This window comes from Mesoplodon bidens, assembly GCF_964165515.1.
Source record: "Mesoplodon bidens genome assembly, chromosome: 19".
NCBI lineage: Eukaryota > Metazoa > Chordata > Mammalia > Artiodactyla > Ziphiidae > Mesoplodon > Mesoplodon bidens.
Window position 1 is genome coordinate 31619791 of NC_138179.1, and position 11691 is coordinate 31631481.

Below are 11691 nucleotides of genomic sequence, written 5' to 3' on the forward strand. Positions count from 1 at the left end.
CCGATGGGTTAGGAGAGTGGATGTGGGATGCAGCCCAGGGCGTTTATGGTGGAGCAAGACACTCCCCTGCAGGAGTGCAAGCAAGGGCACGGGGCCATCCCCCCATTCCTGGTCCCAGTGGTTCTAGCAAGCACTGCGTCCCTCCCAGTTAAGCCTCAGCTATAGCTACACTCACTACATTAGTCTGTCTGTCCCCTTTCCCTCTGCAGCTTGGCTGCCCCAGCCCCTAACCCCCAGATCCCCATCTCCCCGCTGCTCTCAGCCTCAAGTTGGGCTCAAAGATTAGGGACACATGCCCTCTGCCCCACCTCTAGGGATGAAGCCAGAAGATCCCAGAGGCCTTAGAAAATCTCCTGGCTCCACCCAGCACCCCGGCCTCCTTTCTGTCTCCTCTCTCTTCCCCCCTCCGCCTTGCTCCTCCTCACAGACTGCCGGGAGAGGCCTCTTGGGTGTTAATTTGCAGTCACCTAATCAGCATTTGTTGTACCTGGGAACTTGCTGTGGATAGAGACCTGGGGAGGAGAGCAGGAGAGAGAGAAGCTTCGAAGCTAAGGTGTTCTGGGGCGGGCCCTGTACTGATGATTCCAGCTTGGCCAGGGCCCCTCCAAGCTGCAGCTCTCATAGTGCAGGGCCCTTAGCGTGTCTCTGGGGCAGGGAAGAAGTGGGTCAATGAAACACTGTGTGTATGGGGGGCTGGGGAGCGGAGGCAGCAATTTTGGTCCTGGGCCCCAATTCTCAGCCTGCTGGACTAGAATCTGAGGATGGCCTGGGCTGGGGGCCGTGTGGCCTGGTGGGTTGACCGGGCCCAGCCCCTGCCTGGGTGGTAGGGTGTCCATGGGCCTGCACTGGCGGGGAGGGGGGCAGTCTGGGCCCAGACTTCGGTGCTGTCTGGAGGTGAGGCAGGGCCTGGCTTCTTACAAGAAGGCGTCCAGGCTGGCCCAGTCATTCAGGTCAGAGGCCAGTGTGGCATACCCGGCCTCAAAGAGGGGCTCGGGGGGCAGGGAGCTACGGGTGCTCTCGTCCCAGGGGTGCTCCAGGAAGGATGGGGCCAGGAAGGTCTCATCAAAGTCCAGGCTTTCGGTAGCCTGCTCCACTGGAGGCCCCAAGGTAACAGGGCAGTTGATGTGGTGGCCATGGATGGTGAGGTCCACGTCCCCGTGTGAGGCAGGGCTCAGCGGCGGGATCAGCTCCGAGGTCTCCAGCGTGCCCAGATCCCCGTCCAGCATGCCAGCGTCCAAGATGGCCTCCCAGTCAAAGTTGCCCTTGAGGGGTTCCAGCTCAGCCTGCTCCTCCTGGGTCAGCAGCAGGGGGCTGGAGGGCCGCGGGACCTTGGCCTCCTGCTTGGGCAGCGGCTGTTGACGCTTACGCCCCAGCCTGCCCTCGCCTGCACCCCAGCCTGCCTCCCCAGTGGCCTCCTCGAACTCCCGCAGCAGCTGCTCGGCCTCGGTGCTCACGGTCAGTGGCCCGGCCCATGGGGCGGCGCTGGGTTCTGGCGCGGCCTGGCGGGCAAAGGCCGGGTGGATGTGGACTGGGGGCATCCGCCGCTTCTTCAAGGCCCCACTCAGCAGCCGCTCGGCGTACTGGGGGTCGATGCGCCAGAAGCCCCCCTTGCCTGGCTCGTCCTTCTCCCGAGGCACCTTGATGAAGCCCTTCTTCAGGGACAGGTTGTGGCGGATGGAGTTCTGGACACAGGGAGATAGGAGAGAAGGAAGACAGCTGGGAGAGTGGGTGGGGTCAGTGATGGGGGGCTCCTAGCGCCACTGCCAGTCCCACCACCACCTTCTCTCCGATGGGGGCAGGGGAGACAGAAGCGCTGCTCCGAGCGGGAGGCTCTGGGACACCCGCCACGGGGCACCAGGAGCTGGGAGTGCTGTCGGGGGCTTTTGTTCCCATTTGCCAGGACATCTGCCTGCTCAGTCATCCGAGCCCTGAGCCGCAGGGTGGCTCTCAGTGCCAGCCTGTCCTGCCCTCCCTCCCTTACCCCGCTGCTTGCGGCCTCTGGTCAAAGGCCTTGGCTCCCCCAGGTCCTGGACGGCCATCTCCCTCTGCCTCGGCCTGGCTGGCCTTCCCTGTTTGTGAAATGAGTGAGTGGGTGTGAGGGTGTGTGTGTGTGGTGGGGGATGAAGTGTGGGAGGATCTGATGACTTTCCTTGTTTGTAGAGCCGCCTGCGGGCCTGGGCCCTCACCCACCATGTCCCCCTCCTCCCACCCCAGGCTCTGAGGCCTCAGTTGATTATTACCCAGCCAAGAGCATAGCGCTCATTCCTGGGGGCTCTCAGGCTTGGGGTAGGGTGGGGGGTGGTGGAGGGTCTCTGCTTTCTCACCAAGGTTACAAATGGTACCTGCCCCAGTGTCAGGGCCCAAGCAAACGTGGAATAGCTGTGATCACAGGAACTCTGATCCTGTGACCTGTGCCACAGGGAAGGATCTGTGCATCCTCAGGGTCTCTGTCCCCAAGGAGCCCCTGATCCTGATGGTCGAAGAGGCTGAGGGCAGTGTGTGCCCAGCCTGAATCACCATCCTGCCTTGTTCACGCCTGGGTGCACAGTCCAAACCACACTGGGGCACAGGGTTCTGGGGCCTGGTGGGTGGGGCCGGCAGGTGAATAGTGCGCCCTGGCAAGACTGGGAGGTTTACATGGTGGTCTGGGCCCCTTGGCTGCTCTGTGCCAGGTTCCGGAGACTTGGAACATGAAGCCAGTGTGGGAGGAAAGAGCCCCTGTGGAAAGCACGTGGCTGAGATAATTGTCCCCGCAGGGAGGTTGATGAGAAGAGGGGGAGGAGTGTAGGCAGGAAACTAGGGAGGGCTTGGGGTGGGGGCTGGCACAGCAGCTTTCGGAAGGCCCCGTAGCCCTTCCACTGGGACACAGATGGCCACCACACCCTGCAGCACACCCCTCTCCCCTCCCAGAGCCCCTCCAGCCAACTGAAAGCAGGCGGGATGCAGAGCCGGGCAGCAACCATGCTCTGCCTCCAGTCAGGCCCTGACAAACTGACCTTGAGGAGGGTAGTGTGTAGGAATTCCAGGACTTGGGACACAAATGTGTCCCTCAGTCCATCAACCTACCCTGGGGGGCTGTGTCCACGCATAGTTCAGCCCTGGTCTTTGGGCTGAGCCTGCCGGATGAGGGACAAGTTCTTTCCACTTGAACCTCTATGTCGGCACCCCTGCAGCCCTCTGAACATCCTCCCTCCTCCGTCTCTGAAGTCAAAGGGGCAGCAGTCCAAGCACTGGGCTCCCTTGAGGTCCTTCCTGGACGGCCTTCCTCTCTCGGGGCCCTGGCCGTACCGCGCCTACTTGGCCTGCGGATCTGGGATGTGAGTCCAGTCTGCGCGGGCATGGGCAGGGAGGGAGGGAGTGCCTCCCTACCTGCCAGGTGGGATCAGCGTGGCGGAAGTAACAGAAGTTGTCCGTGATCCACTTGTAGATGGCCGACAGGGTGATCTTGGTGGCCTTGCTGGCCTGCATGGCCATGCAGATGAGCGTGGCATATGAGTAGGGCGGCTTCACGTGCGGGTTGGTGGCGTAGTCCACGTCGTCGGGAGGCGAGGCCTGCAGCCCCGAGGGGGCTCTCCGCGGCGTGCACAAGGACGTGGGCTTGCCGGGTGTGTGCGGCTGCCCCAGGCAGGCGGGGTCCGCCGCCAGGGGAGACCCCGGCTCGGCCGAGCCTGACAGCTCGTGGTAGCCGTGAGGGTCGGTGTCCCCTGAAGGCAGGGCGGGGACCTTGGCTTTGAGAATGGAGAATTCCTGCAGCCACTGCAGGCTGGTCAGGCTGTCATTCAGGGCGTTGGACTCCTCCAGGCCGCCTTCCGGTCCGGCCTCCTCCGCTGCCCCTTCTCCCGAGACGCGTAGCCAGCTCTCCGCCATATCTGCGGGCACTCTCCGAGGGGGCTGTCAACATCCACGAGCCGAGCCGAGGGTGGCCGCCGAGCTCTCCGGCCCGCTGACTCCCGCGGCTTCAGTTACGCAGCCTCCCGGAAGCGGGCTTCCATCCCGCGATCCGGGGGTAGCCTCCTCCAAAGAGAATGTGGTGCCTGCGGGGACCAGAGCGGGAACTGAGCCCTCTTTCCCCACCCCCGAGGGGAGAGTGTGGGCGAGGGGGGAGGCTCTTACTAAAATCCTTCCTGCAGCTGGGGAGGATCTTTTACTGCCGAGGTCTGGGAAACAGAAGGTGTGCCCGGGGGTCCGACCCACAGGGGGTTCGCCTCACCCTTTTCCTCTTGGATCTTTTAGAGGAGACTTAATTAGCCAAACGAGGGAATAGTGTAGGGGCATGCGAGGCCACCCCTTTCTCCCTCAAAGCGGGGAATTAACCCCCCTCTCTCCGTCCACAACCAATGGAAATGGGGCGAGAGAGTCCAGGAGGGCAGTACGACGGGTCGGGGGGCGGGGGAGGTCGTCTGATCTTTGAAAAGGGATATTAGGATGGGGAACAAGGGGAAGGATGGAAACAATACAGAGAGTTATAAGGGGGCGGGAAGTGAGTGTCCCCCAAACGCCTCTGATGTCAGTCCCCGGGCCCACCACTTCCGTCGGGGACCGATGGGAGAGCGGGCTGCTACTGACGCCCTCCCTTCCCACGGCCTGCAGCCCTCCCCGTCCCTTACCTGGCTCAGAGCGCAGCCCGGGCCAAAGGAAGGTTCTCAAAGAAATTCCTCCCACCGCCCACCCTCACCGCGGCTCTCTGCTCCCAGCTCGAGGGCCCAGCCAGCAATCCTCGTCGCCACTCACGCCCGCCGGCGCCTCTCTGAAAGCCAGCGGCCAGGGACCGGCACTCAGTCGCCGCTCACAAGGCGTCTCCTGCTGCCGTGGCGACGCCCCGCCCATATAAACAGCTTCCGCTTCTGCCATTGGCCAGGGCATCTCCAAAGAGACCGCGGGCTCTTAACCGCTCTCTCACGCGGTAACTCTCTTCCAGCTCCCTCCTGCCGCCCTCTCCCGCGCGCGACCCAGTCCCCTACCCGCCATCGCGTCCCGGCTCCGCGCATTCCCGCCCGAGGGCCCCGCGCCGGGCTCGGAGAGGCGCGCGGCTCGGCGCTCCCGCAGAGGCCCCGGGGCCCTCGGCGAGCAGTTCGCCGCGGGAACCGTACTCCGCCCCACCCTCTTCCCATCTGGGCTGCTCAGAGGTGGCGACGGCTCCTGGGACGCAGCCCGTGGCGCGGGGGCCAGGGCTGGGTGCATGCTTGGGGCTTTCCTTTCCTCTCCTCTGGGCTGCGAGTGGCACTTCCTCACGTTTCTGCGGCCTGTCCCTGTCTCCCGACCGAGTGTCGTCTTGGTGCCCGCAAGCAGGTCTGACTCTCCGATGCCACCTGCCGCTCAGGTCCGCAGAAACCGCAGCCCCGGTCGCAGACACCCCAAGGCGGCTAGGGTAATCCAGTGTTTCCCGGTAAGCGCTCCCTCCCCGCCCCGTCCTCAGCAAGATTCCCAGAAGCTGACATTCCAGAGGCTTCTTCGCAAGTGCTCTCCCTCCTTTCCAGATAGCCGAGGAAACAGAGCCGGTGGGTGAAACCCAGGAAAGCCGTGGACTTGCCAAATTCTGTGACTGGGGTCATTTGCCCCATTAATTTCACCAGCCTTTAAGTGCCAGACTAACGGTGGACTGTGGTCCTTCCTCCTCCCCTCCCCCAGCCTCCCTCTAGTCACCAGCTTTCCTGCTCTTCAATTATTGAGGAGCAGCAGTTGGAAGTTCTCTGGTTGAAGGGGGTTGGGTGGAGGTGAGGGCTCCTTATCAGGCCTCTGCGCAGAAGCTGTGCCCAGGGGATGGTACACCAGCTCCCACCCAGAAACATGTCTTTCCCGCTACCCCTTGCCCTCTCTCACTCCTCCATGTCCAGCTTGTCTTGAGTCAAAGTGTTTTTTTTTTCTTCCCAAGTATTTATTGTTTTAATTTTTATTTTATTTTTATTTTTTTATTAGTTTCTGTTTATAACCAAGTGCATCAGTCATACATATACATCTGTTCCCACATCCCTTCCCTCATGCATCTCCCTCCCTCCCACCCTCCCCATCCCACCCCTCCAGGCGGTCACAAAGCACGGAGCTGATCTCCCTGTGCTCTGCGGCTGCTTCCCACTATCAATCTACCTTACGTTCCGTAGTGTATATATGTCCATGCCTCTCTTTCGCTTTGTCACAGCTTACCCTTCCCCCTCCCCATATCCTCAAGTCCATTCTCAAGTAGGTCTGTGACTTTATTCCTGTTTTACCCCTAGGTTCTTCATGACATTTTTTTTAAATTCCATATATATGTGTTAGCATACGGTATTTGTCGTTCTCTTTCTGACTTACTTCACTCTGTATGACAGACTCTAGGTCTATCCACCTCATTACAAATAGCTCAGTTTCGTTTCTTTTTATGGCTGAGTAATATTCCATTGTATATATGTGCCACATCTTCTTTATCCATTCATCCGATGATGGACACTTAGGTTGTTTCCATCTCCGGGCTATTGTGAATAGAGCTGCAATGAACATTTTGGTACATGCCCCTTTTTGAAGTATGGTTTTCTCAGGGTATATGCCCAGTAGTGGGATTGCTGGGTCATATGGTAGTTCTATGTTTAGTCTTTTAAGGAACCTCCATACTGTTCTCCATAGTGGCTGTACCAATTCACATTCCCACCAGCAGTGCAAGAGTGTTCCCTTTTCTCCACACCCTCTCCAGCATATATTGTTTCTAGATTTCTTGATGATGGCCATTCTGACTGGTGTGAGATGATATCTCATTGTAGTTTTGATTTGCATTTCTCTAATGATTAATGATGTTGAGCATTCTTTCATGTGTTTGTTGGCAGTCTGTATATCTTCTTTGGAGAAATGCCTATTTAAGTCTTCTGCCCATTTTTGGATTGGGTTGTTTGTTTTTTTGGCTATTGAGCTGCATGAGCTGTTTTTAAATTTTGGAGATTAATCCTTTGTCAGTTGCTTCATTTGCAAATATTTTCTCCCATTCTGAGGGTTGTCTTTTGGTCTTGTTTATGGTGTCCTTTGCTGTGCAAAAGCTTTGAAGTTTCATTAGGTCCCATTTGTTTATCTTTGTTTTTATTTCCATTTCTCTAGGAGGTGGGTCCAAAACGATCTTGCTGGGATTTATGTCCTAGATTGTTCTGCCTATGTTTTCCTCTAAGACTTTGATAGTTTCTGGCCTTACATTTAGGTCTTTAATCCATTTTGAGCTTATTTTTGTGTATGGTGTTAGGGAATGATCTAATCTCATACTTTTATATGTCCCTGTCCAGTTTTCCCAGCACCACTTATTGAAGAGGCTGTCCTTTCTCCACGGTACATTCCTGCCTCCTTGATCAAAGATAAGTTGACCATATGTGCATGGGTTTATCTCTGGGCTTTCTATCCTGTTCCATTGATCTATCTTTCTGTTTTTGTGCCCGTAAAACACTGTCTTGATTACTGTAGCTTTCTAGTGTAGTCTGAAGTCAGGGAGCCTGATTCCTCCAGCTCCGTTTTTCATTCTCAAGATTGCTTTGGCTATTCGGAGTCTTTTGTTTTTCCAAACAAAGTTTGAAATGTTTTGTTCCAGTTCTGTGAAAAATGCCAGTTGTAGTTTGATAGGGATTGCATTGAACCTGTAGATTGCTTTGGGTAGTAGAGTCATTTTCACAATATCGATTCTTCCAATCCAGGAGCATGGTATATCTCTCCATCTATTTGTATCATCTTTCATTTCTTTCATTAGTGTCTTATAATTTTCTGCATACAGGTCTTTTGTCTCCTTAGGTAGGTTTATTCCTAGGTATTTTATTCTTTTTGTTGCAATGGTAAATGGGAGTGTTTTCTTGATTTCACTTTCAGATTCTTCATATTAGTGTACAGGAATGCCAGAGATTTCTGTGCATTAATTTTGTATCCTGCTACTTTACCAAATTCATTGATTAGCTCTAGTAGTTTTCTGATAGCATCTTTAGGATTCTCTATGTATAGTATCATGTCATCTGCAAACAGTGACAGCTTTGCTTCTTCTTTTCCAATTTGGATTCCTTTTATTTCCTTTTCTACTCTGATGGCTGTGGGTGGGTGGAGGTGAGGGCTCCATATCAAGCCTCTGCGCAGTGGCTGTGCCCGGGGGATGGTACACCAGCTCCCACCCAGAAACATGTCTTTCCCTCTACCCCTTGCCCTCTCTCACTCCTCCATGTCCAGCTTGTCTTTAGTCAAAGTTCTTTTTTCTTCCCAAGTATTTATTGTTTTTATTTTTATTTTTATTTTTATTTTTTTATTAGTTTCTGCTTTATAACCAAGTGCATCAGTCATACATATACATCTGTTCCCACATCCCTTCCCTCATGCATCTCCCTCCCTCCCACCCTCCCCATCCCACCCCTCCAGGCGGTCACAAAGCACCGAGCTGATCTCCCTGTGCTCTGCGGCTGCTTCCCACTATCAATCTACCTTACGTTTGGTAGTGTATATATGTCCATGCCTCTCTTTCGCTTTGTCACAGCTTACCCTTCCCCCTCCCCATATCCTCAAGTCCATTCTCAAGTAGGTCTGTGACTTTATTCCTGTTTTACCCCTAGGTTCTTCATGACATTTTTTTTTTAATTCCATATATATGTGTTACCATACGGTATTTGTCGTTCTCTTTCTGACTTACTTCACTCTGTATGACAGACTCTAGGTCTATCCACCTCATTACAAATAGCTCAGTTTCGTTTCTTTTTATGGCTGAGTAATATTCCATTGTATATATGTGCCACATCTTCTTTATCCATTCATCCGATGATGGACACTTAGGTTGTTTCCATCTCCGGGCTATTGTGAATAGAGCTGCAATGAACATTTTGGTACATGCCTCTTTTTGAAGTATGGTTTTCTCAGGGTATATGCCTAGTAGTGGGATTGCTGGGTCATATGGTAGTTCTATGTTTAGTCTTTTAAGGAACCTCCATACTGTTCTCCATAGTGGCTGTACCAATTCACATTCCCACCAGCAGTGCAAGAGTGTTCCCTTTTCTCCACACCCTCTCCAGCATTTATTGTTTCTAGATTTCTTGATGATGGCCATTCTGACTGGTGTGAGATGATATCTCATTGTAGTTTTGATTTGCATTTCTCTAATGATTAATGATGTTGAGCATTCTTTCATGTGTTTGTTGGCAGTCTGTATATCTTCTTTGGAGAAATGCCTATTTAAGTCTTCTGCCCATTTTTGGATTGGGTTGTTCGTTTTTTGGCTATTGAGCTGCATGAGCTGTTTTTAAATTTTGGAGATTAATCCTTTGTCAGTTGCTTCATTTGCAAATATTTTCTCCCATTCTGAGGGTTGTCTTTTGGTCTTGTTTATGGTGTCCTTTGCTGTGCAAAAGCTTTGAAGTTTCATTAGGTCCAATTTGTTTATCTTTGTTTTTATTTCCATTTCTCTAGGAGGTGGGTCCAAAAGGATCTTGCTGGGATTTATGTCCTAGAGTGTTCTGCCTATGTTTTCCTCTAAGACTTTGATAGTTTCTGGCCTTACATTTAGGTCTTTAATCCATTTTGAGCTTATTTTTGTGTATGGTGTTAGGGAATGATCTAATCTCATACTTTTACATGTCCCTGTCCAGTTTTCCCAGCACCACTTATTGAAGAGGCTGTCCTTTCTCCACTGTACATTCCTGCCTCCTTGATCAAAGATAAGTTGACCATATGTGGGTGGGTTTATCTCTGGGCTTTCTATCCTGTTCCATTGATCTATCTTTCTGTTTTTGTGCCCGTAAAACACTGTCTTGATTACTGTAGCTTTGTAGTGTAGTCTGAAGTCAGGGAGCCTGATTCCTCCAGCTCCGTTTCTCATTCTCAAGATTGCTTTTGCTATTCGGAGTCTTTTGTTTTTCCAAACAAAGTTTGAAATATTTTCTTCCAGTTCTGTGAAAAATGCCAGTGGTAGTTTGATAGGGATTGCATTGAACCTGTAGATTGCTTTGGGTAGTAGAGTCATTTTCTCAATATCGATTTTTCCAATCCAGGAGCATGGTATATCTCTCCATCTATTTGTATCATCTTTCATTTCTTTCATCAGTGTCTTATAATTTTCTGCATACAGGTCTTTTGTCTCCTTAGGTAGGTTTATTCCTAGGTATTTTATTCTTTTTGGTGCAATGGTAAATGGGAGTGTTTTCTTGATTTCACTTTCAGATTCTTCATCATTAGTGTACAGGAGTGCCAGAGATTTCTGTGCATTAATTTTGTATCCTGCTACTTTACCAAATTCATTGATTAGCTCTAGTAGTTTTCTGGTAGCATCTTTAGGATTCTCTATGTATAGTATCATGTCATCTGCAAACAGTGACAGCTTTACTTCTTCTTTTCCAATTTGGATTCCTTTTATTTCCTTTTCTTCTCTGATTGCTGTTGCTAAAACTTCCAAAACTAAGTTGAATAAGTGTGGTGAGAGTGGGCCACGTTGTCTTATTCCTGATCTTAGTGGAAATGGTCTCAGCTTTTCACCATTGAGGACAATGTTGGCTGTGGTTTTGTCATATATGGCCTTTATTATCTTGTGGAAAGTTAACTGTATGCCTACTTTCTGCAGGGTTTTTATCATAAATATCTGTTGAATTTTGTCGAAAGCTTTCTCTGCATCTATTGAGATGATCATATGGTTTTTCTCCTTCAATTTGTTAATATGGTGTATCACATTGATTGATTTGCGTATATTGAAGAATCCTTGCATTCCTGGAATAAACCCCACTTGATCATGGTGTTTGATCCTTTTAATGTGCTGTTGGATTCTGTTTGCTAGTATTTTGTTGAGGATTTTTACATCTATGTTCATCAGTGACATTGGCCTGTAGTTTTCTTTCTTTGTGACATCCTTGCCTGGTTTTGGTATCAAGGTGATGGTGGCCTCGTAGAATGAGTTTGGGAGTGCTCCTCCCTCTGCTATATTTTGGAAGAGTTTGAGAAGGATAGGTGTTAGCTCTTCTCTAAATGTCTGATAGAATTCGCCTGTGAAGCCATCTGGTCCTGGGCTTCTTCTGTTTGTTGGAAGATTTTTAATCACAGTTTCCATTTCAGTGCTTGTGATTGGTCTATTCATATTTTCTATTCCTTCCTGATTCAGTCTTGGCAGGTTGTGCATTTCTAAGAATTTGTCCATTTCTTCCAGGTTGTCCATTATATTGGCATAGAGTTTATTGTAGTAATCTCTCATGATCTTCTATATTTCTGCAGTGTGAGTTGTTATTGAGTCAAAGAATTAAAAGCGTGCTGGAGAAAGTCGGACAGAAACTTTCACAAATAAGCCAACTGCGCAATTAATAGCTCTCCTTCCCTTGTGAACAGTTTTATTCATTTTTAAGAATCATGCAGCAGTCCATAAATATTGCATCCTTGACGTCCCCACTGTAGTGTGCCCATGAGTGTACTCCAGGGAGTGAGGGGTACACAGCTGGCACAACAGTACACACATACTTACACACAGTAGCTGTGCAGATCCTAAAGCAAAGTGAGCAAGCAGCATGCCAAGGTCAGGTGAACAGGACACAAACTCTCCCCAGGTGAGATGGCTTAACGTGTGTGTATCCGTGCCCAGGAGATGCCCAAGCGTGGGCATGACCTCTGGTGGGATGGGACTGGGGAGGAGAAGGAAAAAGCGCTCTGTGAGAAGGCTGGGATCACCACACCACCCGGAAGTGAGCTCATAGGTGAGCTCCGACCTGAGTGTGGCAGGAAGGAGCTCCAGGCCTCTGGTTA

The 11691-nt window shown here is 51.6% G+C and overlaps 1 protein-coding gene across 1 annotated transcript; it reads right to left on the reverse strand.

Annotated features, from left to right (window-relative positions):
• Positions 1-914: 914 nt before the first annotated feature.
• On the reverse strand, positions 915-3867 carry LOC308607437 (forkhead box protein J1-like; the record flags this gene model as incomplete). Its single annotated transcript, XM_081219326.1, has 2 exons — positions 915-1682; positions 3370-3867. 2 exons carry the CDS (start codon positions 3865-3867, stop codon positions 915-917), a joined length of 1266 nt encoding a protein of 421 aa, XP_081075452.1.
• Positions 3868-11691: the final 7824 nt, after the last annotated feature.